Source organism: Electrona antarctica, assembly GCF_951216825.1.
Source record: "Electrona antarctica genome assembly, chromosome: 13".
Taxonomy (NCBI): domain Eukaryota; kingdom Metazoa; phylum Chordata; class Actinopteri; order Myctophiformes; family Myctophidae; genus Electrona; species Electrona antarctica.
In genome coordinates this window covers 18,934,844-18,953,751 of record NC_136794.1, presented here as the reverse complement: position 1 = coordinate 18,953,751, position 18,908 = coordinate 18,934,844, and the positions used below count along the sequence as shown (strand labels likewise).

Here is an 18,908-nt window from a genome sequence, read left to right as displayed (position 1 = left end):
TATACAGTATAAAGTAAAAGTCAGACTTGATACAATAAATAAAACTACTATCTACTCTATAAATGAACTACAAACAAAAATATAGTATTAATATATATAGGCTAGGCCATATAGGCCTATTCAGTGCTTAAGGGGAAAGCAGCCGAATAAGGATTAGGCCTATTTTATATAATTGCAGAGAATGCAGATTACTTAATTCGTGACGTAGCATGAGACAGTGCGCTGTTAACACCACGCGCAAGTAACGGGACCATCGGAGGAGAAAGACAACAACACAAGGTATAGCAGCTACTAAATTAACAAACAATTACTAACATAATATAAACAAAACAAAAGCTGTTCTGTTGCTATAGCTTCCAAAATGATCAACTCCAACAATTGTACTGTTATAAAAGGCTATTGCTTAATGTTACATCACCTAAATATGAATTCCATGTTGTGGTATAGGCTATAGGCTGCAATTTAAACTTAACTGAGAAACTTGGCTGACGCAAGAGTTATAGCGGGGCAGATAGCGGTAATAATCGTTCACTTGCGGATACAAGCACCAAAATTGGCACACATACTCCTTAGGGGTTGCTCTTTTGAGAAAACCACTGTGCCAAAAAAAATTTCAAGATGGCGGCCATTTTTCAAGATGTCTGCCATTGAATATACAGTAATATTGTATTTCGCAATAAAATCCCATAGACTTGTCCTATTTGAATGATCTTGGTGTCAAATCATACATTTTTCACTATGTAGATTCCAAATTTGGACCCATGGACTTACTCACTGGCTTCCTTGTACCATATATCAGTCCCGGAATCCTAATATTCTGCTAAATTAGAGGTTTGTGTTATGTCTGACTCCGGTAAAATGGATGGCAGTTTATATCTTAGTATAATTAGATGTTATGTGTGTGTGTGTGTGTGTGTGTGTGTGTGGGGGGGGGGGGGGGGGGGGGGGTGTAATGTAGTAGCTCAACAGAGTGGATGTCAACCGTTGCTGTGAAACTCAGCATGGGATTCAGTATCAGCTGACTCGGCTAAAATGCATGGTACATGGCGCCGTGGGATCACTCTTTGTCTAGTCTCTACCTTTGACCTGTTCGACTTGGGTAACCCTGCCAGGAGTACAAGACTCCTGCCGACATAGCTCTAGGGGTCATGGAGACACGCAAACTGCCTCACCACAATAAGGTGATGATCCCATCGAGGCAGGAGGTATTATTTTGTATTATTTTGTATTATTTTTTATTTATTTTTTTCACAAGTAGGCGCAGTAGGCCTACTTACTGTCTTGCTGCTTGGATGAGTAGGACTATACTACAACGCTTCTAAACCTCGCACCTGCAGCTGCACAGTGCCGTGCAGGTCAGACCAAAGGAGTAGCATTTGCATCGATTGCAGCATTCCGATTTGCATCCACACTTGGTCAGCTGCTGGCAACTCTCTGCAATGGGTGGGAGCTCTGTCCAAACAATCTGCCACAGATCTCCTTTCTTGGTCCAGCCCCAGTTTTCAGGAGTCTGCATTTCTGGTTGACATACTGTTGACTGACTCCAGATGCAGGCCGCTTGGTAGGAAGCACGCTTCATATGTTGCTTCAGTGCTGATCGGGTTGGAGGAATGGATTCGTATGGCCTCTGCTTCCGAGCAAACATGTCCAACCTCGCATCATCGACACCTTCAGCAGTGCTGGATCACGACAACGAACTTCTCCAAGGTTTTCAGGTCTTCATCATCCACTACAGGTGGGTAATGGCTGAGTTTGCTGAAGACACCGGAAGCCTCATCACAAACATTCCAGGTTTGCCAAGCAGACTTCTTCCCTTTGCCACGGAATGCTGAAACAACATCGCAGCCAGTGAAGGCATGGAAGAAGAGCATCCCTTTGCTCTTTTCTGCAAGAGTGCAACACAGGTCATGAACAGGAATCCACTTCAAGTTCTGTCTTTGGTGATGTAATGCTGACCTCAAATGGCTTTCCTCTCTTCTGTGAAGCATGGTGGGCTGACCAAGTCACATCCACCGGCCCATCTGTCAAAATGACTTTCTCCAGCCACGCATACTCCATTGCCAGATGTGGCCTCAGCAGACTGGTGTCTGGGAGAGTCACACTGCTCTGGGGAGGAGAGGGTTTCTTCTTGGTGAAGAAGGCCGGCCGGACATTGGTGAAAGAGTCTGGAAGTTCTGGAACTGTCTTCACTTTCTCTTCTCTGAACTTCAGCTGTCCACGCTCTTCACCTTTGTCTTCTTTGGTTCGGTGCTGGAAAACAGAGATGCTGGTTCCATGGAAAGAAGTAGTCGCTGTCGTTGCAGTGGGGTTGTGGTCTATGTTGTCCATGGCTGATGTGGTGAACAGCCCTTTTCGCAGAACTGGTGGACAGACCACCCCATCCTCCACATACTTACTGACTGTTGCATCTCCCAGCTGTGCAGATATCTCTAGCACCCTGTCGTATGAAATGCTGATGCCATGCTCGTTAAGCATTTCCACCAACTTTCGCTTTCTGGTCTTTGCGTAGACGGCCATCCCCATGTAAACAGGGAATGGGGTCTCTCTATTTTTGGAGTGTCTGTGAATTGCAGCTCCTGCTTTGTACTTTGCGTAGCAGTTGTACTGAAGCAGCTGAGCAATTGCTTGATCGGTCTTTGATGCGCCAAACCTCAGCTGAGATTCAATGTCTGCTCCGTGTTCAAGCATGGCCACAAACTGAAGAAGATTGTGTGGAATGGCTTCCTCGATGCACCCCTCATGGAAGGTTCCATCAAATGTGGACTTGTGGTCCAACATATGTCTTCGCAAGATGTTAGCTGCTTTGCTAAGGATAATAGCTTCACTATAATAGTCAGAGGCTTCTGACAAGGCAAAGCCTACATCTTTCTGGAAAGCCAGAAGAACATCCCTTCCCTGCTTGTGAGCCTCCAACTCAGGTATTTCTGACAGCAGTTTTTCCTTTAGTCTTGTGGAGTTGACAGCAGGTGCATCAACGCCCAGCTGTTCCAGGCGCTGGGCGTACAGGTGAACTATGTCTGCAAGTCGGAAGACTGACGGACCCTCACTATATTTAGTGGTCTCCACTAGATATGTGACTAGCTCTGAGAATGCCTGTGGGTGGGCAACCTCTTCGGTTTCATGTTCCTTTTCCAGTCTCTTGGTGGCTCTGAGGTGCGACCTCTCTCTATTGTACAGGTTTGCCAAGCATGCAGGATGGTATTGGAGATCCTGTGAAACAACATCTCCACCGCTGAGTCTTGCAAGAAGTTTTCCGTCATTTAAAGTTCGGGCACATTCATTAACTCTCTTATTGTGATTCATCGTCATAGCTTCTCTTTTTTGTTTAGAGGATGTGATTTCTTTTTCACATAGGAAACATGTGCTTTTGCTTTTAATGCTGGTTCTACTCAGCTTGGTCTGGCTGAGCACTGGCTGAGCACTCTCTGCTTTTCGTTTTGTGGTTCTCACTCTCTCCAGTTTTGTGTTGTTGAACATAGAACGACAACTTTGGTGATATTGCGCCTTGTTTCTTCAATGCCACCACCTTCATCAAGTCTGTCTGGATCCAGTTTAACAGGCATCTCATGCATTGCGTGAAAGAGGGGAATATTATTTGCAATCATATTGTAGCCATCATGCTGTTGTGATTGTTGTGCATGTGGTGATGAGAGCTCTTTACTATTCTCTTGGCAAAGGCAACACTTGCTCCAGTCAGTCTTGAATTTAGGTGGTCCTGGATGCATATTTGCCATCTTGGTGAATGGTAATCACAGTATGATAATTATGTGTATTTACTTCAGTGACTCAAGGCCGAGGGGCTATCCTTTTACCGCCTTCATGCACAATAAGGTATGGGATACAACTAGGTTCGACAATACAATATATGATCTACACCTAGCCCGATCGTTCATCCAGTATCATTTAACTCCCGTGCGATCTGTACACCATCTGGGTAAGTCCATGAATAAGTCATGTAAGCCCCCTTACCCTTGGCTCGGCTCTCCCGCGCTGGCACACCCTGTCAATTCAGGCGCGACTGTCTAACTAAACATCATAAACTTCATGTAATCTACACTAGCTAACTGATGCGGGGCTTATTAGACAGCATTTGGGACACTGAAGTAATCATTTAGCTACACCAAACTAATTACTCAGCTGATACTGAACCCCATGCTGTGCCACCAGTGTGCCCTGGCTGTGCGTTGACATCCGCTCTGTTGAGCTACTACATTACAACACCCCCCCCCCCCCCCCCCTACACACACACACACACACACATACTAAACAACTAACAATACTAAGAAATACACTGCCATCCATTTCACCGGAGTCAGACATAACACAAACCTCTAATTCAGCAGAATATTAGGATTCCGGGACTGATATATGGTACAAGGAAGCCAGTGAGTAAGTCCATGGGTCCAAATTTGGAATCTACATAGTGAAAAATGTATGATTTGACACCAAGATCATTCAAATAGGACAAATCCATGGGATTTTATTGCGAAATGCTATATTACTGTATATTCAATTGAAAAATGGCCGCCATCTTGAATTTTTTTTTGGCACAGTGGTTTTCTCAAAAGAGCAACTCCTAAGGAGTATGTGTGCCAATTTTGGTGCTTGTATCCGCAAGTGAACGATTCTCCTGTAATTTGCAAGTTATCTGCCCTACTATTAGAAAGTAGGCTATATCTGGAGTCTGATAATAAACAGGTCATGTCAAAACATGTCATGAACGCGCGCGTTTCGTTTAGGTATACCCGTTTACCTAATTATGATCCTGGCCTGAATTCCCTAGACCACTTTCCCAGCAGATTGTGATATTGTGAATGACGGGTACAACACAGCTGCCTGCTGAGTATGTGTCATTTTACAGTAGGTGTCACCAGAGCCATAGAGTAAGACAGAGTTAGACAACTCAATTAATGGGGCCAGGCTCTTCTACATAGACTTCTATTCGGAAGTTTACGGAATTAATTGGAGTCTATGGGCTCGCGCGAGTACATGATCCACGTGACCAGGCTGTTTTCTGCCCCCTCAATGTCGTAACTCTGTCTTACTCTATGGCTCTGGGTGTCACTATGGGTGCGTTCGGAAATGGAGCGCATCGCCTATTAGTTTGCATTGCACAGTGCGCTCAGTGCGCTATTTCCGAACGCGCCCTTTATCAGCTGGGTTTACTGATGATTGAAATTGATTGATTGCTTGACTATTATTGCTTGATTGATTGATTAATAAGAAGATATTTGTTGTTAGATTAGATTTAGGATTTAGTGCAGTAGCATGTTTTGCACTCCATCTGTCCGTCTGTGTGTGTGTGTGTGTGTGTGTGTGCGTGTGTCCGACTCTGTGTAGCCTACAGCTAATCTCCGGCACCGCCCGGTCAATGCCAAACTGTGCACACACACTCCCTGGATGGCTGGATGCCATGCAACAACAAACCTCTGCCCCTTAATTTTTCCACAACAGCCTGTTATAGCGCTACTATGAGGCCGACATTTGCTAAATACATTTTAATACAAGTCATGTGATCAACACAGACCTGTCCACTTCCCCATATTCAATCCCCATTGAAGATTGCCTTCCAAAGTTTGCCACCATGAGGCCGATTTTGGCAAAACACATTTCTGTAGATTACTTGTACATGACTTGTTTTATCCATACATCTCGCAAATCGGTATACACTATCTCCATAATCATGTGATCAACACAGATCTGCATGCTTTCCCATATTCCATCACGATTGGCTGATTACTATACCACTCAGTTCACACGGGTGTGATTTTAACAAAATGCCTCAAATCTTGAACACAGCGTGCGATTTCTGTGCAATTATGCACGCACATTCCCACTATAGGCAGAGGAAGAAATGCCACTTTAAAAAAAACAAATTCTAGTCCCTGATCCTTTGTCTGCCCTGGGGTCTCCTCCCAGTGGGACGTGCATCGAGGACCTCCCTAGGGAGACGCCCTTGAAGCATCCTAACCAGATGCTCACACCCCTAGCTTTCTCCTTTCCAAGCGAAGAAGCAGCGACTCTGTCTCACGTCACTGAACTTCTCACCCTATCTCTCTAAGGGAGATGCCAGCTACCCGTCAGAGAAATTTAATTTGGCCGATTTTATCTGCGACCTTATTCTTTCGGTCATGACCCACACTTCATGACCATATAGGTGAGAGTAGTCCAACGAAGATTGCTCGGTAGACAGAGAGCTTTGCCTTCTGGCTAAACTCTCTTTTCGTGACGTACAGTATTCTATATGCATTCTGTCATTGGTCTATCTATCTTCTAACCTGGTTAAATAATGGTGAAATTGTTCCTCATTTTGCTGGAACCCCATCAATAACCCCTGGGGGGGCTGGACCCCATTTTAATCACCACTACTTTACAGGAGTTGGCAAACAGTGATCAATCGGTCACCAAACGCAAATAAATGCTGCTATACTGTAGCTTGTTATTCTTGTCTCTCCAGCATGCTGCGTTTGCCTGCAGTGAGTCGTCCCCTCTCAGCAGGAATAACAGTAGCTCTGAGGCTAATCAAAGGAAGCACAGCTGGCACTAATAATGGTAAATATCTACAATTGAATAATTATTTTAATTTTAATAAAACAATAAAGATTACAACATCTTTGGAGAAGGTAACGAGAACAGTGATTACATTATGCAACCTAATGAAAAGGGTCACACATTGTTTTTCATCTGTGCTTGTATAGTTGGCACTGCAGCCACAGCAGCAGCAAGTAACCTAGAGGTGTTAGTGGATGGGAAGCCGGTCATGGTGGAGCCAGGAACCACTGTGCTGCAGGTAACGCTATTTAATACTTATAGATACTAGTGTGGAGCTTGACTGAAGCCAGAATTTGGGTCCGACTCCAAATTTTCAGTCTAGACCCTCCGATTGCCAATGTTTTAACAGATATTTTGAAAAAATCTTGAAATCATTTGAAAAATCATTTAAACAACAACCGTTTAATCGATAAAACATTAGTTTTATCAATTAAACGGTTGCTGTATTTATGCTTATAAGTAAACATTTCTCAAATAGAAACTTCAAGAATATTTCAAAACATGGCAATGGGAGGTCTAGGACTGAAAATGTGCATACTGTATACGATTTTGCCTATAATGACATGCCCAAAATAGGGCCGCCACATTGAAAGGTACTCACTTTTTCTAATTATAATTCTGAAAAGATATTATGATTTCAAATGTATGACCAAATTTTGTCAAAGGCATGTGAGAAGATGGGAATCCAGATTCCACATTTCTGCTATCATGAGCGCCTGTCTGTTGCGGGGAACTGCCGGATGTGTCTGGTGGAGATAGAGAAAGTCCCTAAGGTATGTGGTCGGTGTGTATGTGATGTATTTTCAGTTTAAATGTTTATATATAGTGACAGTCAAATTAAATAGTAATCAAATGGTTATGTTGATCATGATTTTCTATCTACCAGCTGGTGGCAGCCTGTGCTATGCCAGTCATGAAGGGTTGGAACATCCTAACCAACTCTGATAAAACAAGAAAGGCCAGGTAGTATCAACCTTAAAGAATAGTGGTAATAATGATGGCATTCATGACATTATTATTCTCTTTATGGTGTTGTTCAGTTACACACTAAAATCATCAGTGAAAATTAAACCGTGAGTGTACAAAGGGAACCAAATTGACATTTGGACACTCTTAATTAACAGATTGATCAAATTTGACTGAGATAATAGAAGACCTTAACAGGCAACTACAAAGCCAATTTTTATAAGCATTATATTAATTAAAGAATCTTACTAATGAGATTATGTTTATGTTTCACTCAGAGAGGGTGTGATGGAGTTCCTGCTGGCTAACCACCCATTAGATTGTCCAATTTGTGACCAGGGTGGAGAATGTGATCTACAGGTAAATATAGCATAGTTTTCATGAGTAGTTTGCAACCTTTTAACCAGTTCAAGTCTAACTGTGATTGACTGCCATTGTGCATAGGACCAGTCCATGCAGTTTGGCAGTGACAGGAGCCGCTTCACAGAGGCCAAAAGAGCAGTGGAAGATAAGAACATCGGCCCCCTTATTAAAACTATTATGACTCGCTGTATCCACTGCACTCGCTGTGTGCGGTGAGTTGTCTACCACATAAGTCCTCTCTGTAAAGCTCACCATATATAGCTAAGCACGAGAGAACATTTCTAAATGTATTTATTTTGTTTCTAAAGCTTTGCCAGTGAGATTGCAGGTGTGGAGGATCTAGGTACTACGGGCAGGAGCAATGACCTGCAGATTGGCACCTATGTAGAGAAGATGTTCATGTCAGAGTTGTCTGGGAATGTGATTGATATATGCCCAGTTGGAGCTTTGACCTCTAAACCATATGCCTTCACTGCTCGTCCTTGGGAGACCAGGTTTGTATGCAAATGCTGTAACAACAGATCCTAAAACTGGGACTTGTCGATACGGTCAACTAATTAGCTTTTTGGGTCACACTGTATTTTTGTTTTCTTTCACTCCTCTCTTCCTTTTCTACAGAGCAACTGAATCTATTGATGTTCTCGACGCTGTGGGCAGTAACATTGTGGTGAGCACCCTTTGTGGTCAAGTGATGAGAATTCTACCTCGCCTGAATGAGGATATTAATGAGGAGTGGATATCAGACAAAACCAGGTTAGTTTCAAATCACAATACCATAGATATAACTAATTTCTAAATCATGAATTAATTAACTGGATTCATCATGCTTCATAGGTTTGCTTACGATGGTCTTAAGCGGCAGAGGCTTACACAGCCAATGGTGAAGAATGAGTCTGCACAGTTGGTTACCACCTCCTGGGAAGACGTGCTAACTCGTGTTGCTGGAGCAGTATGTGATTCATTATGAACGTATTGTTCCGTTGAATCTATGGTTTAGACTGGGTTCCCAAACTTTTCAGGCCGTGACCACCGCAAAATAATCATATTTGAACTGGGGACCCCCACCTTGACAAGCACTTGGAATTGTAGGCATGCCTTACATTTAGTTTTACTCGGTTCTACAAATAAACATTGTGAAAATAGTTCAATAGCTATTGTGTAGATCGGCTATTTTCACAATGATTGCCTCTATCTTATCTAATATTTGACAATTTGGTATTAAAAAGGTCTTAAAAGTTATTAAATTGTAACATTTTGAAATGTGCAGATAGTATCTGCACATTTCAAAATGTTACAATTTAATAACTTTTAAGACCTTTTTAATGCGCAACATTTTATTCTCACTCAACACAGTAAACAAACCAGCATACAGTATAAGTGTATATACTATATATTGGGTATCTGGCAGATACCCAATATATAGTATATATTAAGCTAATCAGGTCCCAACTCCTAGTTTGGGGACCTCAGAGTTATATATTACATAGTTATATACAAAATTGTGGCTTTGATCTACTGTAGGCTGGCCTGAATCCAGTTTGTTTTCTCTTGCAGTTGCAAAGTGCTCAGGGAAATAACGCAGCTGCTGTTGTGGGGGGCTTGGTGGATGCAGAGGCTCTTATTTCCCTGAAAGACTTGTTGAACCATTTGAACAGCGATAACCTCTGCACTGAGGAAATATTCCCTATTGCTGGTGCTGGGTAAGATCATAAAGGGAGGAATAATGCATAATCAGTTAAATGATGAAAAACTAACATTTTGTCATCTTCTCGTTTAGATCAGACCTGCGTTCAAATTACTTGCTAAACACTGGGATTGCTGGCATCGAAGAAGCTGACCTTCTACTCCTGGTTGGCACCAACCCGCGCTATGAGGCTCCTTTGTTTAATGCACGAATCAGAAAGAGGTACCTTAGAGACTAGTTGGGGCTTTAAGTGCTGCCAATATCTCCGTTTGCTAAATTTATTTGAAATAAGTATTTGCTGTGACAAATGTGCCTGTCTCATGAGGAACACATACTGTACATATTTGTGTTTCTAAAGCAAGGGCTCCTGCACCTGCATCAGTGCATCATTGAATTTTGGTGTCTCCACTTTAGCTGGCTTCAAAACGAGTTGCAAGTGGCTCTAGTGGGGCGGGAGGTGGACCTAACTTACACCTATGAGCATCTTGGCGAGTCTGTCAAGATTCTTCAAGAAATTGCAGCAGGAATTCACCCTTTTGCCCAGGTAATTGTGCTGTGGCCTCATTAATGTTACTTGCACATGTGTTTTTGAGATTAGTCTTCATAGATCTATCTACTTTACCTACAAACTGTCCTGTTGTAGGTCCTGGTTAAAGCAAAGCATCCTGTTGTTGTGGTCGGCAGTAGTTCACTGCAGAGAGGGGATGGGGCTGCTATAATGGCTGCTGTGTCTACCATTGCTCAGAATGCCAGGAGTGGAGTAGAGGAAGGTTGGAAGGTCTTCAATGTGCTTCACAGGTCATTATTTTCACAAAATTAGAGAGAAGGATTTCAATGACAGTTCGTATGATACATTTTTTTTTCTTCCTCTCACATCATTATGCCTGTCTTCTGCAGGGTTGCTAGTCAAGTAGCTGCACTTGATCTTGGGTACAAGCCAGGGGTGGAGGCTATCAGAAAGAACCCACCTAAAGTTCTGTTCCTTCTAGGGGCTGATGCTGGATGTATTACTCGCCAAGACCTCCAGAACGATAACTTGATCATTTATCAGGGTCAGTAGTCATACCCAGAACAGAAGAAACCACTAGTGACCACTAGACAGGGGCCGGCCACTTGTGGCCACACATGTCATGAACGATGCAAGTCGGGAATATACACGGCCCACCTGCAATACTTCTAACATTTGTGTTTTTTTCCTTCTTGGAAAAAAACAGACAGACAGACAGACAGACAGACAGACAGACAGACAGACAGACAGACAGACAGACAGACAGACAGACAGACAGACAGACAGACAGACAGAGATAGATAGATAGATAGATAGATAGATAGATAGATAGATAGATAGATAGATAGATAGATAGATAGATAGATAGATAGATAGATAGATAGATAGATAGATAGATAGAGATAAGGCCTTTGAGCAAATAAATGCAATAGTACTAGTAGTAGCAATTTAAAGTTTGAATGTCTTATGCTTATGTGCCTTTAATTCATTTAAGTCATGTTTAAGGTCACCATGGGGATGTTGGCGCAACAATGGCTGACATCATACTTCCTGGAGCAGCATACACAGAGAAATGTAGCACCTATGTGAACACAGAGGGCCGTGCCCAGCAGACCAGGGTGGCTGTGACTCCTCCAGGCATGGCCAGGGAGGACTGGAAGATCATCCGAGCAATCGCAGAGGTTAGTTTCATACTAAACACAAGGCATCAGGGTGGCACAGGGTTGTTTTATTGATTGGAGCTTTAAAGCTTTATATTATATGTTATATTTATATAACACATGTAGCATATCCATATTTTTTAAATTGACTACTTAAACATAATTTGAATTTTGTATTCATTGTTTTTCAAGTTTGCTGGGGTCATTTTGCCATATGACACCATTGATGAAGTCCGTGCAAGACTGGCACAAGTTTCTCCAAATCTGGTGCGATATGATGACGTTGAGGAGGCCAACTACTTTAAGCAGGCTAATGAACTCGCTAAGGTTGGCTACAATCTTCCACTTAAACATCTATAATATTATGCCTGTGAAAGCATGTTTAGGGCCACTAGCCCCTCCTATGCCCAGCGTTGAGGGTTTGTGTGAACACAAACATTGGCTGATGATTGGCTGATCACCCCATAGCGATGATTTGATTGGCTGAGCAAAGTACATATTGAGGATAAAAGTGAGGGCAGAAAAGTGAAGACGCCAAAAGTGATTGGCCCGAATGACATTTGTGATGATTTGATTGGCTGAGCACGGAATGTGATGTATGGTGATGTATGATAATAACAGCGCCCCTCACTTCACACGAGTGTGATTTTTAAGTTTGTGTTTAGATGTTAGGCAACAAAGTCTTATGCACACCTGTATGCTCTGAGGCGGGTGCGTAGGCAGGGCTCAATGTATTTGCACACAAAGTGCACAAAGACCCACACAGCTGCACCTGCAATACGAACTTTATTGGCAACGTTTTGACCGAAACGTTGCCAATAAAGTTTGTATTGCAGGTGCAGACGGTGTGCGTGTCTTTGTGCACTTTGTGTGTATTTTTTCTGAATATATTGTGTTTAGATGTTAAAATGTGATGTCTTTGTTGCCTTACTTGAATCCAGACTCCAGGACATTCCAAAATGTCAGTTGAAAACAATTGTAGGCTTTGTTATCAGAGCTGAGAGAAAATATCTGTAAAAGCAGAAGGCCTGCACACTCCAGATTAGATGTCTTCTGGTGCAGGGCTCAATAATGCAATATAAGTGAAGAAATAGCCAGCACACAAGTTCTTTTCACATGATTTATGATTGACAACGCTGAGGAAGGCCTATCAGATCGAAACGTGTCCGTTGTTAGTCCATATAAGAGGTAAACTAGAAAAAGTGCCCTTCTGGGCACAGGTCTCCACCAGGAGGATAGGAGTGTGTGTAATGTTTGGAAAAATGTTTAGGAGTAAAATCACACCTGTGTGAACTGAACGGTGCAACTATACATTTATTGTTATAGTTACTGTACTGTACTGTACTGTGCTCTGTGGACTACTGTATTGTAGTGTACTGTGCTCTGTACTGTACTTTGTGTTTTGGGGGGAATGCACAGTTTCACCGCAATCGGACGCTGCATTCACGATTTGCGGCATTTTGTACAAAACGGCCCTCTCCTGAAAACTTTGGAAGCCAATTTTAGCCAATCTGGGTGGAATATGAGAAGTCAAACAGACTCGTCTTGATCACATGACTGTAGAGATCATGTGTACCGATCTGCGTGTAATTTGGATAACATCTGAAGGAGTAATATAAAGAAATATGTTGTTCGGCCTCCTGGTGGCGCTATAAAGAGCAGATGTGGAAAATTCAGGGCAAAGGTTTTAGCTTGGCCTCTAGGGAGTGTGCATACAAAGTTGTACACAGATCGGTGCAGTTATAGTTAAAAACAGGAATGGGGCAGTTATAGTGCCACCATGAGACTGTTTTTAAAAATTTCAAATGGAATTTCTTCCTCTGCCTAGTGGGAATGTGTGTGCAAATATTTGCGGAAATCACACCATGGGTTCATGGGATTTGCGGCATTTCGTTCAAAATGGATCACTGCTGCGAATTTTGGAAGCCAATTTTAGCCAATCGGGGTGGAGTATGAAAAATCTGAAAGACCCACTTCGTGTAATGGCTGTAGAGAGACTGTGTACCAATTTGCGTACAGGTTGGACAAAATCTGTAAGTGTACTGTCCAAAGGTGTGTTTTGCAGAAATCGGCCTCCTGGTGGCGCTATCACAGGCCCATGTGAAAGAAATGGGGCAGAGGTTCAGCTCTGGCATCCTGGGAGTGTGTGTGCACTGTGCAGTCAGTGCAGAGTGTGGCTGCGATCAAGCCAAGGGTGGCAGAGATATTAGCTGTCCACAGACACACACACGGACAGACGGACGGACGGAGTGCAAAACATACTCTCTCCCCAGGCCTTCGGCCTTGTGGAGACAATATCATGTGAAAAGGACATGTATTGTGTGCTGGCTATTTCTTCACTTCTTTGCGATCAGTGCCCCTACTCTTTGGAATGCCCTGCCCCTGGAGATCAGGCTTGCTGAGTCTGTCCCCCATTTTAAATCCCTCCTTAAAACTCACTTAAATTCTATAGATTAGCTTTTAATGCACATTCCCCCTGATTCTAATCTATCCGCAATGGTCTTTCACCAGTATGAAAGTAGTATGTACTCATTTATCTGCATTGTTTTCGGCATTGCTTTTAATCTTTCATTTTAGTTTTGTGTGTTGTGTTTTTGTCTTTTGTTGTTTCCTTTGTAAAGCACTTTTTAACCCAGTTTTGAAAGGTGTTATATAAATAACGTTTTATATTATTATTATCACTTTGCTCTCCATGATGATGATGTCTGTCTTGTCTCTCTCAGGTAGTGAACCAGGATAGCCTTACTGAACCTTTAGTTCCTCCACAGCTCACTGTGAAAGATTTCTATATGACAGGTAGGCTTCTGATTACCTTAGCCAAGGAATTTGTGAAGTGGGCCCCCAAAATTAGAAGTTTAAATCCACCATTATGGTGGTATGAGAGTGTATAATTTGAATCTGTCTCAATTTCCATCTACAGATCCTATAAGCAGAGCCTCTCAGACAATGGCAAAGTGTGTGAAAGCAGTCACAGAGGGAGCACAAGCTGTGGATGAGCCCTCCATATGCTAAAGTTCAATGCATATCCATCCAGTTCTTACGCACAAATGAACACGCACAACTCCTATATTTGCACAATTGATACGCACAACTCCTATATTTAAACATTCATAGCAACATATTATCATGTATAGTCAAATGTAGTAGCCTGTGGACTTTTTTTGTATAGTAGGAAATGCTTAAATCTACTTTATTCATTTTGAAAATCATCTGTTAAAGAGTTATTGTCATATACTCATGTGTTGTAATTACAATTACATTCCACTTTGAACAAACGTATGTCCTTTTGTTTTCTATAGAACCATTTGTCAGTTTATTCTGTATGTGTGCAATATATATACAGTATATATACTTTGACATTGTTTTTGTTGGTAATAAATAGCTAGCCATACATGTGATATTTTGTATTTACCTTTATTTAATCAGGGAAGACCATTGAGACTGAGAGCATTCTCTTTTTTTTGCAAGAACACCCTGAGTACAACATGATCACACATACAAAACAACAAATAACACAATTTAACATAAGGTGAAATATATTAGAGCAATGTTAAAAATAACTAATACACTGGGGCTGCAAAAAACAAGTACAGTCTCTATGTGTCGCATTCTCAAGTACTGCCTTAAATGATTCTATAGAGACTAGAGTTTGTCCAGTTTCAGAGAGTCCTGGATTTTCTTCCATTTGTCTGGAGCGTAAAAGATGAAAGCAGTCATTCCTTGTTCACTGTTCATTCGTGGAGTTTTAAGTGTAATTATAGGTCTGTGAGTGTGTTAGATATCCCGTACCCCGTGGTTTTTGGAATTAAAAGCGAGGATAAATACAACGGGAGCTTGAAGATGAAGAATGATGGAAATTCATATTCTGTTTTTGTACTGGTTAATTATTCCGACGGGTAAGAAAATCTATTTTTAATGTTTGTCTTTAGTTCAATGTTTGTTTTGTAAACGCCATTGACAATGAAGGGAAACTTTACGCATAATGTGCCTCATTACGTCATATTGTCTCTTTATTGTTTATGGTGTTTATTGTTTAATGTTTGTGTTGGCACCGTTTGTTTTACATCACCATTACATCACTTTAATATATTAATAATAATAATAATAATAAACTTTATTTATATAGCACCTTTCATACATAAATGTAGCTCAAAGTGCTTTACAGAGCAGAAAAGATAATAAAAACAAAAGCAAGAAAAAACAGCATTAAAACAAGCATGCAGTTAAAACAATAGTACAATAACGCAGTGTCAAATCAGGCAAAGGCAGTGGTACAAAGATAAGAACAGATCATTTAAAACTCAACTAAAACTATTAGCGCCCTTCACTTCACACGGGTGTGATTTTCTAATGGTTATATTGTAGGCATTATCTGCTTCGTTTAGACAGTGAGTAGAGACAGGAAAAGAAAGAGAGAGAGCCGAGGGGATGACATGGAGCAAAGGGCCTCGGGTCAGGTTGAACCCAAGTCAAGTGTGGGAAGGACTTAGCCATATGATACACGCTCTACCAGGTGAGCTACTGCGGTGCCCTGTCAATCCTATGTCCAGCTTTGAGGGTTTGTGTGAAGTTGTAAACACAAACATTGGCTGATGATTGGCTGATCACCCCATAGCGATGATTTGATTGTCTGAGCAAATTACATATTGAGGATAAAAGTGAGGGCAGAAAAGTGAAGACGCCAAAAGTGATTGGCCGGAATTACATTTGATTGGCTGAGCACGGAATGTAATGTATGATGATAAGAGCCCCTCACTTCACACGAGTGTGATTTTTAATTCACAACCAGCAAGTGACAACTATTTTAAGAAAGGGGGTGCCTTTTGTTGAAACTGGAAGTCACACTAGCACATGACATGGCGCAGCCAATGACTTGGCACATGACTTGGCACATTAATCAAACAGCATGCTGTTTGATTAAAATAATACAGTGGGCACCTTGCTATGCTCTATTAATTTATGTATTGGTCAAAGATTGAGCAGTTTTCACTGCTCAATCTTGTGGGGGGTATATGGTTTATCTGGCAACTGGGACAGGTGACTTTTGAATATGCAGACTCCACCTACTGTAGCTGGCAATGTGTTACTGGAGCAAACCTAGTAGTGATTGTGATGTTTTTGTTCTATTGTAGGCTACTGTAGATCCTATAGTTGCTGACTCTACAGTAGGTGGCCCCACGTACAGGTGAGCATGGTTGCTATGGTTAGTGTGTGACGTCACTGCACCACTCAGTTCACACGGGTGTGATTTTTTTATTAACACCAAACCTACCTTAAAGTCAAATATTGTTGAGGGGTGCTAGCCCCTCCTATGTCCAGCTTTGAGGGTGTGTAAACACAAACATTGTATGCCATTGATAATGAATTGCCAGTTATACGTCATTGTCCCAAAACAAACATTAAATGCCTTTAACAATGAATGGCCAGCTTTGAGTTTGTGTAAATACAAACATTGTGTAAACACAAACATTGAAGACACAGGTGAGGACGCAAATTCTAATTGGCCGGGATGAGATGACGTATTATGATGTATGATGATAAGAGTGCCCCTCACTTCACACAGGTGTGATGTTTTTGGTTACTTTTTCCTATGTCCGACTCCAGCTTTTGGTGTGTGTGTGTGTGTGTGTGTGTGTGTGTGTGTGTGTGTGTGTGTAAACACGAACATTGTCCTAACACGGGCGGCAGAGAGTGGACAATGAATGGACAATTTTGAGTGTTTGTGTAAACACAAAAATTGTGTAACACACATTGAAGACGAAGGTGAGGACTCAAATTCTGATGGGCCGGAATGAGATAATGTATGCGATGTGCGATGATAAGAGCGCCCCTCACTTCACACGGGTGTGATTTGTATATGCAAATGATGTTATGTTATTATGAATAAAAGTGCCTATCGACGAGAAGAGACCAGTGTCTAAAGAATGATCAGAAAACAGGAACACGTAACATGTTAAGCTGTGATCCATATTTAATATTGTGCTAATGGCCCAGAGATTTCATTTTAAGAGAGGTAGAAATATCAGGGAAGCTGTGATTTCTTCTACATGGACCCGGGCCTATGTCTCAGAAGTTATACAGCATTTACAAATACGGAAGGTCATTGTGTGCAGAAACTCTTCCCACTTCCATTTAATCTTTGCAGTCTTGTAAATAAATCCTACTTGTAAATCAATTAGTTATATCTTGGTTGTGCTTATAGCAGGAATGGAAATTCAAAAGGATATTTTTGTGAATGGAAATGACAGCTTCCATTTGCCACTTTCAGGTCTTGCTTGAGAGACTACCCAACTCCAATCACTATTCGAGGGGGAGATGGTAGATTCCTACAAGTTGCTGTACACATGAACAAGTGGAAAAGTGTGCTCATTATAGGGCAGATCTCTGCCAGGCCGGGTTGCTTACCCAGGCCTGTGTCAGTTGTGGCATTGATTGATTGATTGAAGAATTTATTAACAGTTTGCAGAATTACAAGAATTTCAAGCACAAACTCAATACAAAGGCTGTTAACTGTGAGTGGACGACCCAATTAAGCATTACACTTGTTTCCAATAGGGTCCACCGTGTTCAAATCATCAAAAGCATTTAGAGACGTACAAATAGACACTTCTATATAGACAGAACAGGAATTCATCATAAAGGAGGTAAAAAGGGAAAAGAAACATATACAGTGAGGGAAGAAAAGGGGTGGGCGGTGGGGGGGATTCACGTTCAGCTCCGTTCATTTGTTTGTTTTCCTTGGAGGAGCTGCGTTGGGTCCCCAAGTCGGCTCCGTGGCCGTACCTTGAGTTGGCTGTGTGGCCGTGACCGTCTCTTGTGTTGTCCTTGTGTTGGGTCCCCAAGTCGGCTCCGTGGCCGTACCTTGAGTTGGCTGTGTGGCCGTGACCGTCTCTTGTGTTGTCCTTGCGTTGGGTCCCCAAGTCGGCTCAGTGGCCATACCTTGAGTTGGCTGTGTGGCCGCGACCGTCTCTTGTGTTGTCCTTGCGTTCGTGTTTGAGGGATTCCGGTTTTACAGGGGCCAGTTTCGAATTGCAGCCGTCTGTAGGTGCCCTTTCAGAACAAAAGGAAGCTGCTGCCCAGAATTGAAAGGGCTTTTGGAGGTGCCCCTCAACATATTGTAGATGATTGGATGTTGCTTTGAAGACATATGCCATTTTCGAAGGAAATAGGTCACGTTCTAATTTTAATGAATGTAATTACAGGCAAACAAAAGTATGATTGCTTTTTGCTCGTCATTCTTTAGAGGACCCTCAATGTGTGATTAATATTTGGGGCAGATCGGATCAGTTAATGATTTATGAACGTTTTTGACACGTTTTTTGCTCAATCATAGCCAATCAGAATGGAATCAGAGAAAATCTGCCATCTTGATCACATAACTCCAGATTTGTATCATATTACTTGGATAGGCTTTGGAGAAAAGACAAAATGGCAGGTGGAAATGGTCGGGTCCTATGGAAGTGGTCGCTTATTGGGCTAATGGTGGGCACCGTCTATTGGCAGTGTGCATATAAAGTTTCACACCGATCAGTCCAGCATAGCTCTAGTCCATAGCGATAAGGAGTTCTCCTTAACGCTATGTGACTCTTCTGGCATTTCGTTTAGCATTGGACCGCACAGAAGGATCTGCACTTCTGGTCAGACAAAGGAGGAGCCAGCCAGGCCCGGATGCCCA

General features: G+C 42.1%; 1 protein-coding gene across 3 annotated transcripts; it reads left to right on the top strand.

Annotated features, from left to right (window-relative positions):
• Positions 1 to 215: 215 nt before the first annotated feature.
• On the top strand, positions 216 to 14,631 carry LOC306935211 (NADH-ubiquinone oxidoreductase 75 kDa subunit, mitochondrial-like). 3 transcript variants are annotated; one of them, XM_079518167.1, is made up of 19 exons: positions 216 to 279; positions 6,458 to 6,552; positions 6,699 to 6,790; positions 7,218 to 7,325; positions 7,439 to 7,515; positions 7,797 to 7,878; positions 7,963 to 8,093; positions 8,190 to 8,375; positions 8,500 to 8,634; positions 8,716 to 8,830; positions 9,436 to 9,581; positions 9,659 to 9,787; positions 9,980 to 10,109; positions 10,209 to 10,363; positions 10,463 to 10,617; positions 11,079 to 11,254; positions 11,426 to 11,500; positions 13,957 to 14,029; positions 14,154 to 14,631. In XM_079518167.1, the coding sequence occupies exons 2-19, from the start codon at positions 6,459 to 6,461 to the stop codon at positions 14,243 to 14,245; spliced, it is 2,151 nt and encodes a 716-aa protein (XP_079374293.1). In that variant the 5' UTR covers positions 216 to 279; position 6,458; the 3' UTR covers positions 14,246 to 14,631. The 3 variants fall into 3 exon arrangements, 2 of the variants coding, with proteins under 2 accessions (XP_079374293.1, XP_079374292.1); XM_079518166.1 differs by having other exon boundaries at positions 11,426 to 11,560; XR_013791364.1 differs by lacking the exons at positions 13,957 to 14,029; positions 14,154 to 14,631 and having other exon boundaries at positions 11,068 to 11,254; positions 11,426 to 11,480.
• The last annotated feature ends 4,277 nt before the right edge of the window (positions 14,632 to 18,908 follow it).